At 38.4% G+C, this 26,386-nt stretch overlaps 1 protein-coding gene across 2 annotated transcripts in view; it reads right to left on the bottom strand.

The window, feature by feature from the left end:
• Nucleotides 1-26,386, bottom strand: part of Kcnh8 (potassium voltage-gated channel subfamily H member 8) — a 373,224-nt gene that overhangs the window by 17,760 nt on the left and 329,078 nt on the right. For both annotated transcript variants that reach the window (XM_076557538.1, XM_076557539.1), the window contains exons 12-14: nucleotides 9,565-9,603; nucleotides 2,623-2,981; nucleotides 585-691 (exon numbers count right to left, since the gene is read on the bottom strand). In XM_076557538.1, the coding sequence (XP_076413653.1) occupies nucleotides 585-691; nucleotides 2,623-2,981; nucleotides 9,565-9,603 (505 nt within the window). The remainder of the gene's footprint in view (nucleotides 1-584; nucleotides 692-2,622; nucleotides 2,982-9,564; nucleotides 9,604-26,386) is intronic.

A 26,386-nucleotide genomic window follows, 5' to 3' on the forward strand; every position in this document is an offset into this window, starting at 1 on the left:
GTGTCCCATCTTTATTAACTGAAGGTATGTTTTCCTTATTTGTCATTTCTGGTCTTGATCATATTGACAGATCCTTTTTGTGAGGTTGACAGAGGGGGGAAGAGATCAAATTGGGCTTGAGTTGGTGATATCTTTATACTAATTCACTATCCTTACAGGTTGGTGTTTCATATTCAATTGTCCTACATCATTGCAAAGTTATTTATTCTGACAGTCTATAAGTATATAACCTCTCACCAAATAAATGTTTAAGTATTACCAATGTTTTCAGAGCACACAACCAGCATGGTATTTCTTCTAGGTAATGTTTTTGTGAATTTATCTGGATTTATAATAGGAAAATAGGGACACCCTCTGATGAATACCAGAAACTGGATACTCTGTTGGCCAGGGATGGTAAATGGCAGGGTAGGGGGCCCGATCAGAGGACAATTACAAGCAATGACCTTAGTAGCTAGAAGTGGCACAGATGCCAGTCAAATCACTGAGTGCCATGAAGAACCCCAGGAGATCAGCAGGCAACAGTGCCAGACAGCACACATTACAGAGAACATCACTCTTGAAGACGACTAACAGGTGCTTACCTCTGAGTGGAGGAGAAATTCTGGGCTCTGGCCTGATTTGTTCAGAGCCAAATTCAAAAGTCTGAGTTTCCTCATTGCTATCACCATCTTCAATTCCATCAACAATCCTGGGTCAAGTACAGGAAATCAGTCAGCTGTGCACTTACATTTATGAGTTCCAGAACTTATATAAGACCTCTAAGACATTTCGTGTTCAATTTCTAAATTCTGGGTGCTACAAAGTTATGCCAGCCCCATAGTAACCGGTTTTTGAGATGACTCTTGGGGGCCTGACTACTAGTTCTGTATGTATAACATGCACTTCAGAGTTTGAAAACAAGTTTTAGAAGGAAGCATAAGCCATTTAAGGATTACTGTATTTTTTATAACTAAAATTATAATATTTGGGACATATGGTATGACATAAAATATAATACCAAAGTTAATTGCATTTAGGGTTTATTCACTTTAAAATGTGGCAATTAGGAACTTTAAAATTATATATGTGGCTCACATTTTAGCTTACATTTTATTTTTGTTGGACATTGTTGCTATAGAAATTAGATTTATTTATTCTAAGATTTAAAAATCAGGCTAATACACACACACACACACACACACACACATACACACACACACACACAATTTTACCTCCATCTAAGAGAAAACACTTTAACTTAATGACTGAAACATCACAGAAAACAAGTTCAATGATACCTCTAGACAAAGACCTAAAACTACCTATTTGAGTGTTAAAGAATTTCATTTATTTTCTCAATGTGTTTGTTGTTGTTATTCTGGACACTGAAGCTAGGGCATCATGAGTGCCAGGCAAATATGTTCCACCTAGCTCCAGCCCCAGCCTGAGTGTTTAAATCACTGAGAGTAGTTGAGTCTTTTTCCTTGGTAAATGGTATCTAGTTTGCTCACTGCTGAATATAAGTATGTTGTAGAAAATGTATACAGAAAGACAACACAATTCAAAAGTGAAAGTCCCCAGTCATTTACTGCAGCTATAAACATTTTGGCAAGTGTCCTTGTAATGCTCTTCATCGAAAAGAACACCAACTCATGGGACCAGCGTGCGATCCTTGTGTCCCTTCTCTTCCAGCTCTGAGACTTTTCTAACTAAAAGTTGTCATGCTTTCTTCACGTTCAGCCTAATGTGCAATACACAGATGCTGTAGTGTCTTTTCTGCAAGTGGATAAAGAACTAGTATATTAGAGCCATCATTTGGTTTACAAGTGGAGAAAGAATTTGTATCCAGCTTCCAGTCCTTACTGTTGCTGAGGTCTTTGACAGAATTTTTAAGTCTTAAGTTTATTTTTACAACATTATAGGAAGAAATAACATAAATGACTTCTCCAGACTCCAGGAAGACTAGGTACAAAAATGAATAGAAAATCACCTCACAAGGTGCATGGAACCTAGGAAGCATTCAGGATATTTTCCTCACGTGGGTGCTCAGCTGGTGGGGTTCTAATGGTTCTCATTGCCTTCCTGGAACCACAGCACGGGTTTTCTACCATCTTAATATCCTGTAGTTGATTCTAAAGTGACTTTATTTTCAGTGCAAATAAAACTAGCTTTACTAAAAAGAACAGAAATAAAACTAGCTTCAGTTATGCACAGTAACAAGCTGAATATCATGAAAGGACAACAGCCTGCAATCATTCATCATATCAACCTGTTGTTCCATAAAGACTTGGGGGTTAAGGGGTAACACTGAAGGATCTTGCTCTCTTCAATTTTTATTGTGAATTCAATTATAAATTGCATTATATTAAGTAGAGATAAATTAGTACAAAAGAAGAAGTGATGAATATTTACTGGAACCCATTTAAATTATTGTACAATTTTCATAGCACACAATACACAGAAATCTGAGTATATATGGTTAAAAAATTCACACATGGTTCAGGAAAACTGAACAACTGAGGTTGTGAACTTATGGGACAGAAAGTCTCAGAAGGCCAAATAATTTATTAGGCATGTATGTAAGCACATGCAGAAGTGTGGGTTGTCCCCTGGGAGACTGCTGTGCTGGTGAACTCTTACCTTGGACTGAGCTCTGGGGTTCCAGCACTATTCAGACTGCAAAGCTGCACTCTCAGGTTCTTCTCTTTCCTTCGGCCATGGTGAGGTGGCTCAGCCTCTTGCTTGGCTTTTGGGGAGTTAGCAGCAGAGACTCTGATGGGTGAGTGGAAAGGTACTGTCCCTGAGGCTAGTTGCTTTAGGCTTAATCCTAGGTAGCTCTTGTTGCCTACAGTCTTCTTGTGGCGTGAAGCAGAGGGTCCCCTTGTGTATATAGGAGAGAGGGAGGTGGTCTCCTCTTCCTCCACCTCCTCCTCTTCTTCCTCATCTTCCACAATGGCTGGCAGTCTCTTGTTGATGCTTCCATTCCCCTTGGGCTCTGCCTAGATCAGTGGACAGTACAGATTAGCACAGATTGCCAAGAGGCACATCACTCATACCAGAGGTTCTACTGAAAAAGATCGAATTCCTTAGAGACTAGTAAACCTTTGCACATTGTGTTATTACTTTCCAAGTTTTAAAAGGTTCCCTAGTTTTCATCCCCGGGTTTACCTTTTCTGCTTTCCTGGTTTTAGCTCCCAATCATTCACTTAGGCCTTAAAAATATTTGGGTGGAGAGCTGTGTGAAGATGTATTGTACATGCTTCACACCTAGATTTACTCAGCTACCCACTCATAATCATAATAGATGACACTCTTTTAGGAATATGGACATTTTAATTTTATTGCAGGGTCTTGGGTTGTAGGATTTAAGGCTGCAATGTCTTTAAGAGGAACCCACACTTGAGAATATAAGTCTCTATATTGGACTTCATGGAAACATGAAGCATCTGTGGCTTCCTTGCTTCTAGCTCCCCTTGTTTTTATAAGTCACTAACAAGATATAGAGCAAATTCCTGCTCCTTTGGAGAACCTTGAGATATGTAGGAAAAACAGTCTTACCAGAATCCATCTCAAGAGCACCATGCTGTGAACCAAGACATTCAATCTCATCAGTCAAATAAGAAATGATAGGAGAGAAATAACTGATATAAAGTGAGAACATGGGTGGAAGAGGCTAGCCCCTCTCAACTATAATAACTGAAGTAAAGGCAGAGTAGCTGAGCAGCAGGTAGAAGAGGCTAACCCCTCTGAATTATTGCAATGTTTCTTGCTTAGACCCAGACATGATCTCTCGACATGTTCACTAGTCAGTTTATTATCAGAAAATAAACTCATTATACTGTGCTTCAGTTTCCTTTCAAAATCCAATTGTGTATATACACTAAACAATAGTTCCTAATGAAAATAATAGTTAACACTGAAAACACCTAGGATTATTATTGAAGTTTCATGATCTGCCATGGTGATTATGCAACAAGTACTTGGTTTATTGGTGTATTTCGATATGTGGTATCTATAATAGTTACAATAAAACAAAACAAAACAAAATACTGTGGTGGCTTTGAGTCCCTAGCTCATTTAGTTTAGGTGTTAGCCACTAAATCCAATAAACCATTAGTTCATTCAATTTTTTTGTTAATCTTAATACATAAAAATTTTTGAATAAAATAATGTTCCTAGCTACATATTTTTTCTAGCTACATATAATTATTCTAATTAACATTGAAGCTATGCATTCTTTACTGTAAAGTCATGGTGCTGCTTTTCTTTGTTTATTCTGTTTTTAATACCATTTAAAACTTTGTACTTTAACAAAAATTGGACCCTCATGGAATTATACAGGATCACTGTGTACTTTTATTGTAAAACAGAAAAATTAGCTTGCCCTGCTAAAGACACAACAGGGCAAACTTATCAAAGAAATAAAAAACCTGAGTACAATCTCTAATTAGGTCTGTTTACACTGGCATTGACAATTTATTCATTCCTTTATTTGAAGAAGTCTCCATTGGTTCTAATAGAATCCTCTGACTGATAACTTACAAAATGTTTGTACTTATGCGAGTTCATTTAAGTCTTATAATTACACTTTGTCAAAGAGTCTTGGTGCCTTGAGAAAGTTTCTGGGAAACTGACTTTTACGATTAAGATGACAGATACTACTTATACCAAGAATTCATTCTCCTACAAGCATTATTGTAGACAAAACCTAAACGTGTGCTATTATTAGATAGCTAGCCTGTCATTAGCCTCTGTTTAGGAGAACTGGTGTGTAGTTCAAATGAAAAATGTTCCTGATGGTTTCAGATGTTTGAACACCTGGCTCCCAGTTTGTGGCTTGCTTGGGGAGGTGATGCAGCCTGCTGGAGGAAGTACATTAGTGGGGGTGAGTTCATAGTTTCGCCCTAGTTCCAGTTTGCTCTCTCCGTTTAGTGTTTGTGGCTGAGATGTGATCTTTCAGCTTCATGCACTGGTCACCATGCCTGCCTGTGGTCATGCTCCCTGTCATGATGGCCCTCATCTCTCTGCAACTGTAGACCAAATAAACTCCTCCTTCTATGGTTTGTCGTGGCCATGGTGTTTTAATCACAGCAATGGAAAAGTAACTAAAGCAACTAGTTACTTTCTTCAGGGCATCTGTGTGGAGCACCTGCTTCTCCATGTTGCTGCAATACTCGTATACACTGCCAAGAAGTTCTACTACAGAGCTCTCCTTTCACTGCGGTACTTTTCTTCACTGACTGTCAAATGCTTTCATGAGGCTGCACTGGGATTTTGATAGTCAAATTTGAATCTCAAATTGGCTTCTTGGTGTTCTGCTAGAACTGCTGCCTCAGACTCACAAATGTCTGGTCAAATGGTCTAAAAGGCAGGACAAAGTCTTGTGCTAAGTGTATGGTTACACATATTCCTGAAGTCCTAGGCCTTACTTTCTAGCTATAACCTTGGTAGGAACATAATCCTTATGAATCATGGCTTCCTTATCTTCAAATTAGGAACAGAGTGAAGAGAATATTAAACATTGAACATTAGATTATATAAATTAGATATTAAATAATATACAATTAAGTGCTCAATATTTAAAACATTAGGAACTGTAACCTGGAATTTTGATCTAAAATAATCTTTTTCTCCCTTAAGTATTTTTTTTCTTTTGTTTTTTCAAGACAAGGTTTCAATGTGAACAGTCTTGTCTGTTCTGGAATTCACTTTGTAGATCACACTGGCCTCGAACTCACAGAGATCCTCTGCCTCTGTCTCCCAAGTGCTGGGTGTAAAGGCATGCGCCACCACTGCCCAGTTCTTACGTTGTTTTTTTGACAGAGAATTTTAGGATAGCAATAGAAATGAACCAGGACAGTGATGATGATGAAAATGGCGTCTACACCAGGGTAGAGGCTGGTTACTCCTTCTTATACAAGCTTTCCTCTGTCTTACTTAAAAGGTTGGTAGCAATCCCTGGGACTATTGGCAACAGAATGTCCTAGGTAGCTTTAATTGTCAACTTGATACAGCCCAGAGTCATCAGAGCAAAGCCTTCAGTGAAGAAATATCTAAATCAGAAGTACAAATCAGACCATGTACCCATACAGATCTCAGTATTACAATTGCTTCCCATTTTTACCAACACAGGTAGGGAACACACCTCCATTTTGACCCTTATCCACTCCAAGCAGTGAGTCTTGGGAATGTGAGAGCCCAGCCCCCTAAGCTTCCATGTGGCTAATGAGAACCCTACTGTACACAGAAGGGAAACTTCTAAAATAAAGACAGCTAAAATGGAGAGTCAGAAAACTCCTGGGATCCTTCTCAGCACTAGGGCTGCACACACATGCTATCATGCTTGGCTTTGATGTGGGTTCTGGGGATCTTATGCTATACAAGTGTTTTACCCCTTGAACCATCTCCACAGTCCTTCAGATAAAGATTCCCAAAGTGTACTAGTGAAAATCCCCACAAAAGACAAAAAAGCAGATCAATCCAGTCTAGGCTGTATAGAGGAAAGTTAGCAACACAAGGAAAAAGTTAGAAAAACAGATGGGGCAATCAGCAATGTGGAAGCAGAAGTCAGCAACATGGAAGAGAAACTCAACAAGAACACTTAAATTTTGAAAGAAATTAAAATGTCAAATGGAAAGCTTAGTGAACTAAATAAAAAAAAAAACACAGTGGCAATCATCATCAGTAGATTTGATAAAACAGAAGAGACTACCAGGGTTGGGACACAATATGGAGGAAATACTATAATTAAATATCAATTAGGGAGAAAAATAAATGAACATAACTCCAATATCCAAGAATTCTTAATATAATCAAAAGTTCAAACTTAAGAATCTACAGTATATAAGAGTAAACAGAGATTAAAAACTGAAGTAGTAGAGAATCCAGACAATGGAATGATAGTAAAAATTTCCCTAACTTAGAGAAAGAAATGGACATCAGAATGCAAAATGTATTTAGTACCCCAAATGGACATGGGCAGAAAAGTAATAAAATAGAGCTAAGATGTCAGAAACACAAAGCAAGAACCAATATTTAGGGGTAAATTCCAACTCACCTTACAAAGACAAACATATCAGAATAACATCCAAATCTGCAACCATAAAAGCCATGGAAGAGGGAATGACATGTATTAAGTCATGAAATTAAGTAACTGTCAATCAAAATTGTACACACCATAAAGCTGTCTTTTAAAATTGATGGTAAATGAGAATATTTTAAGATTAGCAAAAACTAGGTGCTCCAGGACAGCAATGCCAACATTAGAGAAGGCAGTTAAAGGAAGAGAAAAGTCTCCTGGGAGCACAGGAAAGAAAACACTTTATGAGAAGAGAGAGGAAAAAAGGAAAGCTGAGAAAAAATCCACAATGTCCAAAATGTAAACCAGAAAATCCCTAATATTAAGAGAAGAAAGAATATACACAATGATCTAATCAACCAGGAAGACAAATAATAAAATCACAGTACTTGATAAATACCTCTCAATAAAAACCTTAAATATAAATAGCCTCAATTCACCAAAAAAAGAAAATTAGACTGATTTTCTAGATTAAAAAATTATTTCTGGCTATCTTTTGTCTCCACAAAATATTGGCAAAGACACTGATAGGCAGACAGTGCCTACAAGAAGAAAGTCTCTATGTTAAGGGAATGGTAGGCCAAAACAAGCTGTCTTGACTATTCTGATCTCTAATAAAGAAGACTACAAGCCAAAACTAGAAGGGACGAAAAAAGGCTAGGGCATATTAACAAAAGGAACAAAAGATACAGCAATTATAAATATAAATGCATCAAAATTACAACTCCTAATTTCATAAAGTGAATATTAATGGGCCTAAAAGCTCACATATGTTCTCATATATCAGTAGCGTGTGACTACTATTATTCATGTGCTTAGCATTTACAAGTTAAACTAAATTATTGTGGAATATTATTTTAACTATGTAAAGATGTGTTACATTTATTTATGGTGCATTTCCTTAATTATGTAAAGATGTGTTGCATTTGTTTCATGTTGCCTGCCTAAGGCACCTGATTGGTCTAATAAACACCTGAATGGCCAATAGCTAGGCAGAGAGGAATAGGCATGGCTGGCAGGCAGAGAAAATAAGTAGGAGGAGAAATCTAGGCTCAGGAGAGAGAGGAAGGAGGAGAGAATCAGGAAAAAGAGAGGGACATGCCCAGGGCCAGGTCAGGCAGTCAGATACTGGAGGAAGCCCAAAAGTAAGATATACACAAAGAAAGAAAGGTAAAAAGCCCCAAGGCAAAATGTAGATAAATAGAAACAGATTTAAATAAGTGCTAAGATAATGCAGAACATTCATAACTAATAAGAAGTCTCCATATCATGATTTGAGCAGGTTGGTGACCTAAAATAATTAAGCCTGGTACACTGAATGCAATGCTTTAATTTTAAACTATGACCCTTTCATGCCACTGACAGAATAGTGTGTGTGTGTGTGTGTGTGTGTGTGTGTGTGTGTGTGTGTGTGAGAGAGAGAGAGAGAGAGAGAGAGAGAGAGAGAGAGAGAGAGAGAGAGAGGGAGGGAGGGAGAGAGAGAGGGGGAGAGAGGGAGAGAGAGAGGAGGAGAGAGGGAGAGAGAGAGAAGTGGCTAAATATAATATCATTGATATCATTGCTGAAAGCAGTGGACATTAAAAACAATGATTTAGCCACACTAAATGTTGGAAGCAACATATGGATACAGATGGATAACATCTTTGTGTTATTTGGGTCAGAAAAGCACTTCTCTTGTAAAACTCTGGTAAAAATTTTAGACAAAGATTTCTCATTCTTTTCTCATACCATGTTTTATGTGATGTTTAAAAATAAGGAGCAGTGCTATCTGTGTGGCTGATGTGACACAGACAGACAGACAGGCCACATGGAGAGAAGCAAACAGATCAGATCAGGCTTGAAGTGACACCAATCAGAAGATTCATTTCTTTAATGTGGCATCACCACAACAAACCTAGTGCAAAGCAGTTGGCATTAAGGAATGATAAAGACCAGGGAAGTAACTGATGAAATGGAGAGCAAAGTACCATGCATAGACTCAATCAAACAAAAATTAACATTTTGAAATAACAAAGCAAATTGGCAACCCTTATTCAGAGGAACCAAAAGTAAAACAAAATCCAAATTAATAAAATTAGAAATAATTCAAAAGAAATCCAAAGGATTGAAAACAAATACTTCAGAAACTTTATTTTTAAAAAAAATATAGAAGAAATGGATATAATCCTAGACATTATGCTCTTGCATGATATAAACAATGTAAGCAAGAAATAGGGCTTGAAGAGTTATCTTTGCTTCTCTACAAAGAAAACCTCAGGGCTGGACTCACTGCTGAATTCTATTAAACCTTTAAGGAAGATCTAACAGCAACATTCCTCAAAATGCTCTGTAAAATGGAAAGAGAAAGAACACTACCAAACCTCATTCTATGAGGCCTGTCTTATCATGATACCAGAACTAGATAAGAACAAAACATTCAGAACCATGGTTGAGTTCTAGGTCAGCCTTGGCCACATAGTAAAGCAAAAACAAAAATAAAAATATAAAACAAAAGCCAGCCATACCTGTGAGACTGCTGATTTGTTTGATAATCTTGATATTACCTAAAAGAACAAACAGACTGTTTAACAACCATTTAAACCTTTTCAATGGAATATACATTTCAAGAAGCGTGTGTTCCTGTAGAAGAGAAGAGTTTGCTAAAAGGTGCTTCTAAAAGGTCCCACCCTCTCAGACCTCTACTGATCAATGTGCATCATAATAGAAATGGCAAGTTGATTGGCTCTCACCGGACATACCATTAACCACAGCACCAAGCTGAAGCCCACCATGGACTACAACCCAAGTTGAATGTCTACCTACAGACACAGCAGGCGGGGTCCCCCCCCACTGGGCTTTCCTAATCTCTCATGCAGAGTTCTCTTGTTTTCCCTTCAGCTCTGTGAAAGCCGATGTCCTCCTTGATTTGACTTCTTCACCATCTGCCTCCCTTCTTGCTTGACTGTTGGCAAGAGATGAGATCTGTTTCACTCACTGAGGTGTTCTTTTTGGGATAAAGTCTCAGGGATCACAGTCTTCAACAACTGAATTTAAGATCACGTTACTCACAAAAAAGAAAAAAAAGTCCTGCCAATCAAATTGAGACATGCTATCAAACACAAGATAGATTTCAATCCTCGACATGTAAAGATATACCTTAGAATAACTTATGACCTCAGAACATACCTTGTATAAAATTAATCTGCAGAACTGCAAAAGATTACCCTAAAACACATATTTTCTATGATTTATAAAAAGCCCTAGAAATTATGACATATCCTGACATATCTGATATAACCCATATCTTTTAAACCTAATTACAAATTCTTTTATTTTTATGTGCTAATAGAAGCTATAAATTAACATAATTTTATTCACATGTGCAAATACACTTGAAAATAGTTCACATGGTGAGCCAGACATGTTTTCTAAATCTGTCTCCCATTCATTATTTTCACCCTGAGATGATTAGGGAAGAAGATCTGTCATTATTTATGCACATGTGGCATCATTATTGCTGTGCAAATACATGTTTCATCAATGTTTAATTTTATGAAAGTAGTCAGCCCATTCTGCATCTGCTTAGTTGCCTAAATATGCATTAATCAGAAGCGTTTTAGACATAAGTTTGCAATAATTCCCCAAACAGTGACAAATAAGACAGCTGAATAATTAAAAATGTGAAAAACAAGACAAAATTACAGTGCTCTTGATATTATGGTAGACATGAAAATGTGCTTCAAAAAATCCTGTTAGTTACAGCTTGGGCTAAAGAAAGAACAATGATATCTAGGAAGTTTTAATACCCCCTTGTTACAGATGTCTGTGAAAGGATGAGAGAGATGGTGAACTTAAAGTCCTGGGATGTAGGTAAGCACCCAACTCCATCCAAGTCTCCCAACTTAAGGTTGATTTACGTCTGAGTCTCAGGTGAACTTTCTCTATTAGTGCCTCTCAGGCATCCCCGTGTCTACGAGTCAACACGGGATCTCATTAGAAGATATGTTATGATGCAGCAGGTTTGAGCTGGGTTTGAGAGTGCATGTTTGCAGCACATTTCTAGGTGTTATTGATGCTGCTGACCATGAGCAAATAAATCTGAGGGCAAAGCACTATGGATACATCATTCTTTGCCTGCCAATTAAGAATTCAGCATTTGATTTGAAAACACCTTGGCAGTGGTTTCCAGCATTATGCCTGTTTACTCTCATTGTGATCCTTTAAGGTAGGTGTTAGATATAAACTTTAAAATATCTATATTGCTAAACAGGAGATAAAATTACTAGATAATATAAAAACTTTCTCAAGGTTTCAAGCCAGCAACAGATTAGGAGCTGGGAAGTGAGAGCATGTTAGGCAGCTACAGGGAGCAAACATGAGCACACATTTTTATTTTACTTTTTGAAGTTTTATTATTGTTAATACTTCTATTAAAATATCACTAAAGCATTTCCTCCTATTTCCTTCCCTTCTTCCAACAACGCCCACCATGGCTCCCCACATCAATACCTACCAAACTACTGGCCTCCTCCTCCCTTCTTGCTATTGTTGCAGGTATCTAACATATTAATGCACAAATATATAGATATAACTTGCTGAGTTTGTCCAGTGTTGCATGTGCATGATTTCAGGAGTGACCACTTGATACTGGATAACCAATTAGAGTATTCCCCCATGGGGGAAGACTACTTTTCTTGTTCTCAACATGCCTTAGTTGCCTGTAATTATTTGTTTAGACGTCCAACCATATTTTCAAATATGACTTGTATGGGATGTATTTCTATTTATTTACTTTTTTGTTGTCCTTGATAAACAAACATGGCCTTATGTCATCTCTTACTGGACTCATCCATGGTCTAGAGTGAAGCCGGGTTAATTATATACTATAACACACACACATATATACATATATGTAGTTCACATACTATATATGTGCATTTGTACTTGGTAAATTTCCAGCATAGATTCTTTGAATTAATGCAAACAATAATAGGTCCAACCTATATTGTTTGCTCCCAGGGTCTGTGGAAGAGTCTAACAACCAGCTGAGGATTCTAATCTGAGGGATATTCAATGGATCTAAGCACACTGAGTTCTCTAGTCCATTCACTTTATTCTTCTAAGTCAAGTCTATCTATCTGCACAGTTTCTTTTCTGTTCTCTTACTTAGCTCCTCTCAGTCTCTCCTGCTGTTCTCTCATCATTCTACCTAGTTCTTTCCATCTCCATCCTCATCTCTGTTGTTCTCAATCAATTATTTTCTTGCTTTTCTCTCATAACTGTCAAGGTCTTTTCCATCTTCTCTCTCTTTGTTCCCCCAAGCATATATATCTCCATTCATTAACAACTTGTCAGTAAAAACTGCAAAACAAACTCTCAGGGACAAATATTGATAAGAGTCACACTTGGCAAAGACTTAGCTTATTTGGTGATTGACAACAGCTGTAGGTTGTAAAAAGTTCTGGCTATCTCTTAAAGGGATAGCTACAAAGGTTACAAGGAAAGAAATTAAACCAATGAGAGATTTAAGGAAAAGGCAAAGAATACGTGTACTATTTTATGTGATTAATAATATCTAGATATGGTTAGTCAGTTAATAGTCTTTTTCTGTTAGTCACCTGAATCTCAGGACCTATATAATTAGTCTACTGAGCCAAAAATATTACATTAAAAACTGGTGTGGAATTAAATACAAAGTGTTAATTGTTATTTGAATCAGAGTGGGGAGGTACCAGTGGAGGAAGCTTAGGGCAACATAGGTGCTATTGATCTCTTGAAGGACTAAAATATATCAAGGCCAGACACCTGCACTATCACTTCTGGTTCTCTATAATTCTTCTGAAGTGTTTTGATACAGCAAAGCCAGGCACCTGCAATTCTGCTCTGTGAAAGTTCTATGAGGACACTTTGTCTGGCCGATATTTACTGTGTCATTGGCTAAAGATGGAGAACAAGACTTCTAAGTGTCTACAGTCCACATGGAACAATAGATCTAGTTATGAAGCCTATTTTAGTATGTTTCTATTCATAAAAATTGTACAGTTAAACAAGAAACCACCTTCTAGATTATCCACAATTATGTGTGCCCATAAGATTGAGATCCAATCATAAGATTACATGTACACATAACATGGCAATGCACATTAAATGGGGAGAATCATAGCTGTTATTGCACAAAAATAACAAGAGACAGCCAGATCATTCAAAAGGCAGTAATTCCATAACACCTTGCATGATGATTCCTCTAACAGAACCCTTAGTTCTGATAGGTTAACCTTCTGAACACTATTTGTCATTGCTGTATACTCTCATGGACTTTTGCTACCAGTGGCTCTCAATATTGAATAAATAAATTTATTTACATATGATATTAAATGCTCACGTTTAAAAAGTACCATGATACATTCATTCTTGTAACTAACACTTCATGCTAAGCTAGCTCATGTAATGGAAACCCAGGAATTTACAACTAAACTTGACCCAACAGCTTCTGGCACAATGTGTTCCACACCTACTTGGTAACAGAACACCTTAAGAACTTGAGAAAATGTCTTTAACAAATCAGACTCTAACATGCTAACTCTAGTAGAAATCTCTTTCAGTTAGTACTGGGTGGAGTATAACAACCCAGTCCAGGTTAGGTTAGAAGACCTGCACAAGGTAGACCCAATCCATTTCAGCATCGATAAAGAAGGGCCTCATGAGAACCCATCCATAGCTGAAGAGCTATTGTCATTTGATGGCTGCTGAGTGGGGAGAGTCAGTTTTCTTCAGGCATATAGTCCCTCCACAGGTTGCCTTTGCTTCCATGGATGATCCCACGCTCAAGTGCATACTAGGCAGCACTAATTGGACTTAGTGGGTTATATACTAAAAAGATAACCATGAAGTTATATACTAAAAAGATAACTAACATGAAGTCAGGAGAGGGAAAAGGTGGTGGGGAGATTCATTTCCCAGTTCCAACTGTTCCTGATTTGAAGTCAATTTGAAGTCAATTCCTGATTTGGTCAGAGTAACCTGACCAAAAGAATTTACACTGCTTAAAATAACTATATTCAACTGAATCCCGCATCCTTGTGATCTGTTTCCAATCATGCTACATTGGCTCCACTTTAGTCTGTAAGATCAGACACTGGCATGGTAAGAAAGCACAAGAGCGGGGTTTAGAAGACATTCGGGATACCCTCTGATCAGTTACCTTCTGAACCATGTCAATTAAATAAGATGCTTGGATTTGGTGTGAAAAAATCATACATCCCAACTCCAGTGGGTATCTCAATACTAATGTAAAACATAAAACATAGTATGCTGCCTAGGAAACCAATTCCACAGTGACTGGGAGCACTGAACAGTTCTTGTGTTGAATACTGTTGTAGTCAGCAGACTGAAATGGGGGCACTTTGCTTATGTAGACTTAGTAAAGCTCACCTAGCCATAAGAAAGTTACCACAGAAAGTAACAGGCAAGCTCTACATGGCCAAATGCACATGTACATTTGCTTAAGAAAATCTCTGAAATTTTAGCCTGAGAAGGTGTTCATCATGTCCTTCACACTTTTACCAAATATTCAATGGCTGCTCACAGTCAGTATGATGTAAGGTTTCTAAGATTAATGTTGTTATACTCAGGACAGTGACACACATGCACTATATGGAAAGTATTATTGACTAAATATTTGGTTAAAAATGCATGTCTGTGAAAATTTTCAATGAAATTATCAGACAATGAAATTTAGGATGACTCATGTCTGCAGTCGTATTTATACATCCCTACTGGGGCTCAAAGATGGATGTTGACAGAATAAAAAATTGTATGGTAAAATACACCTGACATATCTCCAATTTTCACCCTAGGTCTCTTTCTAATATCTCCACACAAACTACTTTCTTTATGGGAAAAAAGTCATTATCCAGTTATGTACACATGAATGTGTGTTTCTATTTCTTTTCTTATGCAATTTTATATTATGACTTGGGATTTTAATTAGAAGTTAGACATTGCCTAAATGTCTTAAAATAAATGGTGAAGAATCTAAGGAAGAGGTTTCTTGGAAGAAGAGTGAGCAATGGCCCCTTCCCTGAACTGTACTATATGGACAAGTTAGAGTTATCATATGAGAAGTGTAATGACTGGTTTTAACTTTGAACTTGACACTCTAGAACCACCCAAGAAGAGAGTCTCAATGAGAGATTGTGTAGATCAGGTTGGCCTGTGGAGATGTCAGGAGGAAGCTAGCTGAGCACTAAGCATTCAAGCATCCATTCTCTCTTTGCTGGTGACTGTGGGTATGACTGACCAGCTTCTTCAAGTTCCTATACCCCTGACTTTTCCACAATGGTGGACTACAGCATGGAATTATGAACTAAAATAAACCATTTCTCTCCTAAGTTGCTTCTGTCACATAAAATGGAAAGGACACTCTAAGAAAGAAACCTAGTGACAAAGTCACATCTGAAGTATAAGGAGAATCACAGTTGACACCCAGTGAAGTGGCCTCCTCTTATCAATGTAGGAAAAAGATGGGGCAAGTCAGTTATAAATGAGTATAAAACATTTATAGTAAGTCATTCTTAAAATGGTTGTTGTTGTTGTTTGTTTTTTACTCTTTTGGGAGGCCTGCCATCCAGCTCCCAAATAAATCACATATGGAGGCTTATTTTTAATTAGGAATGCCCAGCCTTAGTTCAACTTGTTTCTTGCCAACTTTCCTTAACTTTAAATTATCCTGCCTACCTTTTGCCTCTGGGCTTTTCTCATTATCTTACTTCTTACTCCATGGCTGGCTGTGTAGCTAGGTGGCTGGTCCCTCAAAATAATAAAAAACCATCAACAACATTTTGACACCCAATGTGGGGCCATATTTCCATGTAGGGCCTGAGATAGCTGAGGAAAACAAAAAGATACAGCTCCTTTAAGAGTTTCTGCCTTAAAGTAAGCCCTTGAACAGCCAGCATGTTAAGTAGGAACAAAAAACTAAGTAAAAATGCCTGCCACAGTGCAAGAATCAGCATTTTAGAACTCCAGGAAGGTTGAATGCAGTTCCTTGTCAGACAAACTTCCAACTGACCATGAGTTTCACACTTGGTTTTCATAACCCGAGAAGTGGGCAGTGCCAGCCAAGAGCCACGTGCAGAGGGTTAGCAGTTTAAAGTTTGCTCATGCAGTCAAAAATGACTAGAGATATGAAGTAAAAGAAGTCCAGATGGAAAAACCTCTAACAAGATTCCAGTGTGTTTTGCAATGTGTGTAGGCTTAAGAAAGAAAGAAAAAGGGTATGGAGAGTCAAAGAAAGAAATAGTTTAAAAATAGTAAAGTCTTTAAAGAGAGAAGTAAAGAAATATAAAAAAGTATAAGCCACGTAGAGATGAGAGATACACATGGAGTCTAGATTCTGTATGTTATTGTGTTGATTTTGAATTTTTTGATGGTTAAAAAGTAAAGGATAGATGCAAAGAGCCCTGGAATTGAAAGAGGAACTGTTGAAATAAATCAGCCTATAAACTTTAGGAATGCCTTAACTTTTAAAAAGTCAAAAAAATGTATTTGTCAAGTGGAAATAAAAAATGCTTTGGAGTTTTGTTCCTACAGGAGACGATAGGCTGTGGATTCTTCCAGGGTTAATATAGATCAGGTTTGATCAGGCAAGACCTCCTGAAACTTGACAGGTGATATCTATCAGCAAACGTTACTGTTGGTCTTCCTGGGACTTGATCATTATCTCAAAATTTTCTTTCTGAGACCCTAAAAATACTTCACCCACAGACAGCAGAAAGCAGTTTTCAGAATACTATGCCCACATACAGGGGTACGTTGTCTTTGGTTATTTGGTGGGTCATGGATGTTTGTTATATTTAGGGGAACATAGGAATATAGGATAAAAGACAACTATTAATCTCAGATATTTTATATTGGCATGGATTTTGGTATATTGATACAAATTTAAAGTTAATTTTATACACTGTATATAGGTTTTGATTCTTGTCTAAAGGCTTTTTCTATATTGATGCAAATTTATGGTTGTTTTTGTTACCACATATTGTATATGTGTTTATACTCTTGTTTAAGGTATTATACCTATGCAGTTCATTTAAAAATGTAAGGTAAAGTTCTAGTTTTTAAAAGCTACTATTATGAACTATATAGGATAATCAGGAAACATAGGTTAGCAGTTATCATTTATAACAATCAAATTTGTACATATGTTAGGTATGCTTTCCAGATCATATAGAGATCTATTTTAGATAGATAGATGGTCTTCAAACCTTTCAAAGACCTATAGAATGTGGTATTTAAAATGTTTTATTAATGCCGGGCGGTAGTGGCGCACGCCTTTAATCCCAGCACTCGGGAGGCAGAGGCAGGCGGATCTCTGTGAGTTCGAGGCCAGCCTGGACTACCAAGTGAGTCCCAGGAAAGGTGCAAAGCTACACAGAGTAACCCTGTCTGGAAAAAAAAATGTTTTATTTATATAAAATTTTTCATGACAATGAGACACATCTGCTCCTGGTAGCACCAATTTACTTCAGAGAAGATGATGGGCATTGAAGAAACTCCTGATGGAGTTTGCTTTCATTTGTGGCAAGGTTAGCCATTGGTCACAGAAACTGCTCTTGCTGTTGACTGCTGTCAATGTGCTGAGCAGACTGGACATGCAGGACACACAGGAAAAAGACTATTGAACTTTGCCAAAACAAGGCAGGACAGTCCTTCAAAATTCCTGCTTCACAGAAGAGTTTGCCAGATATTCTGCAGGACACACAAGAAAGTGACTGCTGAGCTTTACCAAAGCAAGGCAGGATAGTCCTTCAAACTTCCTGCTTCACTGAAAAGTTTGTCAGGTACTCTGGGCCTGTAGGGTGAAGATGAATGCCTCAATGTTGCAGAGGAACTTTGGGTGACTGTCCAGGTAGCCAAATATCTCTGTTGTTAAATAATATTACATCCTTCTGGGTCTTTGATGGAGTTGAAGACTAGATACTGAAGTTTTCTTTTGTTATGATAGAAAGTAAGTTAGGTGTAAAACTTTGGATTTACTAAGATGGGATAGATAATGAATTTTTCTCTGAATATGGTAACTGCAAATGGAGAGAATATTGTGAATGTAATCCTTACTTGGTAATTGACATTGCAGATAGTCTTACTATGTTTAAGTTAAAAACTTTTTTTTGTTTAGACAAAAGGGGGGGGGATGTTGTAGAATATTACTTGAAGGTATGTTACTTTTGTTTATGTTGCATTTATTTAACTCTGAAGCTGTGTTATTTTGCCTATCTAAAACACTTGATGGTCTAATAAAGAACTGAATGGCCAATAGCAAAGCAGGAGAAAGGATAGGTGGGGCTGGCAGGCAGGGAGGATAAATACAAGGAGAAATCTGGGGTGAGAAAAAAGCAGCAGCCAGAGAAGGAGGAGAACTCCAGGGGCCAGCTACACAGCAAGCCAGGAAGTAAGAGTAAAAAAGTAAGAGAATGCAAAAAACCCAGAGGCAAGAGATTAATGGGATAAGTCAAGGAAAGCTGGCAAGCAACATACCAAGCTAAGGCCATGCATTTAGAATTAAAAATAAGCCTCCATGTGTGATTTATCTGGGAGCTGGGTGGCAGGATCCCCACCCACCCAAAAGAGCACAAGAGGAAAAAAATAACATGACCTAATCCAACTATGTATATACTCCTACAAAATGATTGCTGTTTTTGTGTGTGTGTGGTGTGTGTATGTGGTGTGTGTGTGTGTGTGTGTGTGTGTGTGTGGTGTGGTGTGTGTGTGTGTGTGTGTGTGTGTGTGTGTGTGTGTGTGTAGTTCTTTTTAAAAGAGCTTTTCTAGTTTTTTTGTTTTCTAAGCTTATGTCCATGGTACTGAACAGGGACAATCTGCTCTAATGGGGAAGATACATGCATGAGTATTTTCAGAAACCTATGCTCTTTAATTTCAGTTATTTAGCCTTTGAACCTATTGCACCTGACCACTTGCTAGCCTGTTTCTTTAGGGTTTGCAACATTTCATTTTTTGAAGGAATGACTCTGGCTTTAGAACTATGAGTATTAATCCTAATCCAACCCTAACCCTAATTATAGGTCTAATGCTTAAGGCTTACAGATCTTCATCCATGGCTCCCTGACAGGATTCTGTTTGGTTTTCTTCCATATACAATGCCAGCATTTGTTATTAATCACCAGGAGGGAAATGTGGCTAGTAGGCTTAAAGAAAAATGTAAACTGTATAATCTAGGATATGAAAATATTTCATTTGGCCATCCGGATCTGGAAGTATTTATGAGAGAAAATACAGTGACACAGAACAGTCACCATATGCTCTGCTTTCAGGGACTCTAATCTTAGCAGAAGAAAATGTAAGTGGGATTACCACATCATGAAAAGCTTAACATCTTGCAGATGTTTATCTTAGAGGTTTTCTTAATCATTTTTCTCAATGACATGGAGCCAAAGCTTTTAAATCTCATTCACTTGTTGAAAAGCACCTTCTTACCCCCCCCTCCCCGCCCCAAGCTGGTTTTCTGGCTCATCATTTTAAGGAACTACAACTTTCCCTCAGACTCAACATCTTGTTTGAGTCATGTTTCTGACTTCTTGGCTGCTGTTTCTCCTACTCAAAGCTACCATTCTTTTGGTCCCAGAATACTGGGTTTAAATGGTGAACAAATCAGATATCTTGAATCTATCAGAGTGTAGACTGCAAGATCTGCCTGCTGAGCACAGTCTGCTGTATTGTAAGCAGGCTGTCTCTGCCATATGCTGTTCTTTCTGCTGCCTCCATCCTTTTGAAGAACTTCATGGAAAAAGTACTATTAAAGCTGTTTATCCTGGGATTTTATAATTTGTTTTTAATTTTAATTTTATGTCTACCAACTTAGTTCACTTACAACTGCTTTAATCATGCCACCCACTACCTTATGCTGTAACAGCTGACTCAGGTTTTGAGAGATTAGGGACCTAACAGGAAATGTTCCAGGTGACCAAGGAGGACCTGTGAAGCATTCCTAGACTCACAAAGCTCCATGCAATGAAAATGTTGGTTGCAGCAAAACATTCAGGATTCCTATGAAAGTAAATTCTAGGACAAATAACACAATAAAAATTTTGTTTTATGAACTTTCTAATATACTCACAGGTAAAGTATTTGCAATTTGATTGAGAAGTGTGAACAAAATATAAACTAAAAACAGTGCTTTGTTCATTTACAGACTCAATCCTTCAACACAAACATATGTGCACAAGTGTGTGGGTATCTCTAAAAAGTACTGAGAATGGATTATTTGTTGGCAAATGTGATGTACTCACATTTAAAGAGTACTTTAAGAGATGTTTATTCAGTTTAATTAAGACTTTAAATTTCTTACTGGAATATATCAGAGACCATAAAAGAATTAGAATACTATTTGGTATACTTGAAATGACAGTAGACTGGAGAATTTACATGTTTCCTCTTTAAAAACGGGGTGAGGTAAGGGAGGGAAGAAAGGACAGCAATGTACATAGCACTCTGAAAAGCACATTCTTGAGTGGGAAGAAATTCTCCCAGAGTGAGACCACAGTCCTAGAACTACTAATGAATGGATGTCTGCAAACAAATAGGAACACATACACTACAGGGAGAGAATTAGATAAATGACCAAGACATAATAATGCCACCATGTTTCTTTCCTTCTGGTTGTGAGATACATTTCCTGAAATACTTGCTTGCACTGGACTTTTTATGGGCTAAGACAAGAAATAGAATTCAGGCTAAAAAGGTTGAAGTGAATGAATTTGGATGCTGACTACAGCTTCTGACTGAATCATGTCTAGAGTAGACAAGGGCCTTTCTCTTTTGAGGTGGAAGGTATTCATAGACAAATCTATCAGGTTTTATTCAGAAGACTAGAATTTGATTAGGTTTGAATCCTTCACTAATTCTGAAATCTCAGAGAGTGCACCAGACACTCAGTTGCCATGTCTATGAGCATGATCCAAACTCCCAGAGATTAAAAAATAAATTAAATGATCTAATGTAACAAATCACATATAATATACAGTTAGTAGATATTGGCATCTTTTCCTTTATGTGTTACTACTATACGTGCTACTAAATGTTCATTTGGCAGAAGAAAATAAAATATGGTGAGATTTACTCTTTTTGAAACATATACTTGGTGTGGTTCATGGGAGAATTTATTCAAGTGAGCAATTCCTCTTTGATGCATAACCCACTCAGGTCAGAAATCTAACCAAAGACTGGTTTCTAGTTCTATGAGTAAAAAATTGCTGCTTCTCTTTAAGCTAGTTTGAGTGGGTTAATGGCACCAGTGATCAAACAAAAAACATTTTTATGAAATTGTACATAAGAACCCTTACATTCTAAGTTTCTATTATTCTGTAGAAAGTGAAATTGATCTCTATCTATATTTCTATCTATCTATCTATCTATCTATCTATCTATCTATCTATCTATCTATCTATCATCTATCTATCTATCTATCTATCTATCTACCTACCTACCTATATATCATCTGTCTCTTATCTATCAATCACCTATTATCTATCAATACATCATATATCTTTTATCTATTGATCTATCATATATCTTTTATCTATGATCTATTTATCAGTCATTTATCTATATATACCATATATCTATAAAAAGCATATATCTTGATTACTGTCAAAAAGCGCCATGGTTCCTATACCTATGTGTTTGATTTTATAAAGCTTTATTGGTGGAATTTTTTTTAAAAAAAATTTATTTTATTTTACTTTACAATATAATTTAGTTCTACATATCAGCCACGGATTCCCTTGTTCTCCCCACTCCCGCCTCCCTCCCCTTTCCACCAGCCCACCCCCCATTCCCACCTCCTCCAGGGCAAAGCCTCTCCAGAGGATTGAGATCAACCTGGTAGACTCAGTCCAGACAGGTTCAGTCCCCTCCTCCCAGGCTGAGTGAGCCAAGCGTCCCTGCATAAGCCCCAGGTTTCAAACAGCCAACTCATGCACTGAGCACAGGACCCGGTCCCGCTGCCTGGATGCGTCCCAAACAGACGAAGCCAATCAACTGTCTCACCTATTCAGAGGGCCTGATCCGGTTGGGGGCCCCTCAGCCATTTGTTCATAGTTCATGTGTTTCCATTCATTTGGCTATTTGTCCCTGTGCTTTATCCAACCTTGGTCTCAAAAATTCTCGCTCATATAAACCCTCCTCTTTCTCGCTAATTGGACTCCCAGAGCTCCACCCGGGGCCTAGGTGTGGATCTCTGCATCCAGTTCCCTCAGTCATTGGATGGGGTTTCTAGCATGACAATTAGGGTGTTTGGCCATCCTATCACCAGAGTAGGTCAGTTCCGGCTGTGTCTTGACCATTGCCAGCAGTCTATTGTGGGGGTATTTTTGTGGATTTCTGTGGGCCTCTCTAGCACTTTGTTTCTTCCTATTCTCATGTGGTCTTCATTTACCATGGTCTCCTATTCCTTGTCCTCCCTCTCTGTTCTTGATCCAGCTGGGATCTCCCGCTCCCCCAAGCTCTCTTTCCCTTGACCCTCACCCTTCATTACCCCAACTCATGTCCAGTCTGTTCATGTAGATCTCATCCATTTCTCCATCATTGGGCGATCCCCGTGTCTTTCTTGGGGTCCTGTTTTCCAGGTAGCCTCCCTGGTGATGTGAGTAGCAGTCCAGTCATCCTTGTTCTACATCTAGTATCTTCCTATGAGTGAGTACATACCATGTTTGTCTTTCTGAGTCTGGGTTACCTCACTCAGGATGATTTTTCTAGATCCATTCATTTGCCTGCAAACCTCATGTCATTGATTTTCTCTGCTGAGTAGTATTCCATTGTGTATATGTACCACATTTTATTTATCCATTCTTCAGCTTAAGGGCATCTAGGTTGCTTCCAGGTTCTGGCTATTACAAACAATGCTGATATGAACATAGCTGAGCATGTGTCCTTGTGGTATATTTGAGCATTCTTTGGGTATATGCCCAAGAGTGGTATAGCTGGATCTTGGGGGTTGGTGGAAAATTTTAATGTGTGGTTGGTACCCCATGCTTTTAAGATTAAAGGACTGAGCAAGCATTTGCAACTTCATTTTAAATATATACTAAGTTCCAAATGGGTTTCAGGTGGAATGATTTCTGCTTGAAGTTCAAGTTTCTCATCTCCCTTGCCTACTTGCTGAAGAACTCTGGACAATTTTAGCTTCTCTGATCCTTAGCCAGCTGTCTTAGCTGGAATATAAACCCACTTATTATAACATGCACTGCACCCTACAGGCTCAATTATTTGAATGCTTAAGCAGGTGGCATGGTTCTGGGTGGTTGTGATAACTTTGAACATGAAGACTACCTAGTGCACTACTGGGGGCAGACCTTTGAGGTACATGACCCAGACTTCTAGTCTTGGCTATTTTTTTTTTTTTTTTTTTTTTTTTTTGGTTTTCCGAGACAGGGTTTCGCTGTGTAGCTTTGCGCCTTTTCTGGAACTCACTCTGTAGCCCAGGCTGGCCTTGAACTCACAGAGATCTCCCTAAGATGCCCACCATGTCTTCCCTACCAGCATGGACTGAAATCCCCAGAACCTGGGAGCCAGAATATACTCTTCCCTTAAGCTGTATCTGTCATGTATTTTATGTCAGTGATGATAGAAATAACTAATGTGACATGTAACTTATTTATATAAGTTTTTGAAGGGCTAAAATAACTTAAGGTTTGCAAAGCGCTTGGCACAGAGCTGGGCTCATGGACCTACTACTATAGGTCAAGGTGAAGGTAGGGCTGTGCTGTACTAGCTATGGGGCAACTCCAGAGAGGGCATTTGTGCACTTCTAAACCCTAAACCACCACCCAGAGCATATTTGTGGTAGGGGAGCCTCCCTCCCACATTCTGCATCTCAGTGGGGGTGAGTCTGAGAATTCCTGGCAGATAAACTAGACAGTTTTTCATTCTGAAGGTCTAAATACACAGAGCCAAGCCTGTTGGTGAGTATGTGTGTTCATATGCAAATCTGACACTCTTTATTTCAGGCTAAACGTCTGCTGTTCCCTACAGGATGGAAAAAAACAGGGAAGGAAAGATGTTTTTTGGGTATTGTTTATGGAATAGCAGGTGACCTTTCTTCCTCTACCTTTCCCAGCCCAACTTACTTCCCCATCCTCTGAAGGAGCTCAAATCTAACTTCTCGGGTCTCACTCTGCAAGCACAGCTTAAAATACTCAGATGGCACCAAACATGAGTGATTATTTTTGTAGGGTAGGTGCTGTCTTTGTTGACAGCAAGGGGATGCACAGGAGAAAAATCCAGCAGATCGTCAATGTCCCTCATATGCTCAGGTGTTGAGGGCTTGGATTCTTGTGCACAGGTGAGGTTTTCAGTAACTGAATGAAGACTATGAGGGCTAAGACCTGACAGATGGGTTAACCCAACTGTTTATAAATCAGTGGGCTGTTGGAAGGTGGCAGGCCCCATTGAAGAAGGCAGTTCACTAGGGTTTGCCCTTGGAGAGTAGACCCGTCCTCTCTCCTCTCCCTTGCCACCACTATTTGCACTACCACAGCTTTCCACTGTTTACTCTGTTCACCACAGCCCAGAAACAGCAAGAGCCCAAGTCAGACAACTGTGGACTGAAATCTCTGATGCCTTCAGCTAAAAGTAACCTTTCTTACTTAAGTTGATTTTCTCACATGTTTTGTAACAGAAGCAGAGAGCTTACCAACAGAATGAGTCACTACAGGATGGCTTAAAACTTTGCATGTATGTATGTATGTCTAAGTGGTATTTAGGTGCTGTGGGAATGCCGCTGAGATACATTTTCATGGGAACCTCCAGTGATGCAAATACACAGAAGAGACCCCTCCTCACCATTACCTGCTCTGCTTTCTTTATCCAGCAACAACTCTGCCCACCAGCCTTTCTCTGCATCACCTCACTTATCTCAAGTCTTCATGCCACAGGGTTTCCATGGAAGCCATGAACCTGTATAGTGTGTCCTTTCCCTATTTCATGCCCCCCTCCCACACACAATGATTGATGAAGGTGGCCATTTGACCCAAGCTTTACCACCTAGTGTTTCTATTCCAGAATTAGTCTAGAATTCTAGAATTAGTCAACAACCCATTTCTTCTGTTTAGATGAGTAAAGAAAAATGGTGAGTGTAGGAATACAAGAATAGGGATATGATACAGAGAAAAGTTAAAGTAAAAAATTGAAAGAAAATTCCACCAGAGTTTTGAGATGCTGAAGATTAAGTTTCTAAGATCTAGGATGTATGTGGTGTGTGTGTGTGTGTGTGTGTGTGTGTGTGTGTGTGTGTGTGTGTGTGCGCATGCGTATGTGTGTGTGTATACTGTATGTGTGTCTGTGTCTATATGTCATTGTAAATAGTGACTCACCTTTCTTACTACTCCATTTGGGTTGTTTTCAGTCAGTAGCCTCACTGTGAATCACCCCAACATTCATTAAGAGTCTTAGAATGATTTTGTCAATGTCCTTATACTACCTCTAATTCTAACATAAGTTCTCTTCAAAGAGCCGCCTGTACCTTGAGAAGAGATGAGAATAACTTCCTGCCTTTGATAACTTTTGGATTATAAGCTCATCTTGCTGAAGCAGAGGTCTAGGCAGGAGAAGCAAAACATCAGGGTTAGAAATCAATATGCATTCAGAGGTCAGTAGAGTCCACTGAGCCAGTCTTCACTGAGATCTTTAATTGTAGAAGTGGGTGAGGCCAATCATATCGCAGAGGATAAAGCAGAGAGCCTGAGTTATCATTAAGAAAAACTGGGCTAGGTGGTACCCTTGAGATGGCTCAGCAGGTAAGAGTGCTTGCCAAACAAATCCAATGACCCAAGTTCAATTCCTGGAAACAATGTAAAAGGAGAGAGCAAACTCTTGAAAGTTGTCCTCTAACCTACACACATGCACAAGCACATGCATGTGTACATACACACACACACACACACACACACACACACACACACACACACACACTGTTAAAAAGAATAGAAAGAGGCACTGGGCCACTTTGCTGTGGTCAGTGGTAGGCAGTGTCCACTCTGAGAAGCTCACCTGTTCATTCAACATCATGAGCATCAACACAACCCTGGCCTCTGGAGATGCTAAATGAGACATTTTTGCCTTCAAGGTACCATGTTTGCTTCAATTCCTTCTGAAACCACCTAAAAACTCCAATATGAGAAGTTTCCAAACATAAATTTGGATACAAGGACCATGTCCAGATTGTTACTCACTGACTCTCCCTGCTTGATGCTCTTAAGGTTTGTAGGTGAAAGGCTGACTACAGGAAAATTTAAAGACTTTTTATTTTTGTTTCCTAAAGGAGGAAATTTCAAGAGA

This window comes from Peromyscus maniculatus, chromosome 21 (genome assembly GCF_049852395.1).
Source record: "Peromyscus maniculatus bairdii isolate BWxNUB_F1_BW_parent chromosome 21, HU_Pman_BW_mat_3.1, whole genome shotgun sequence".
In the NCBI taxonomy this organism is placed as follows: Eukaryota; Metazoa; Chordata; class Mammalia; order Rodentia; family Cricetidae; genus Peromyscus; species Peromyscus maniculatus.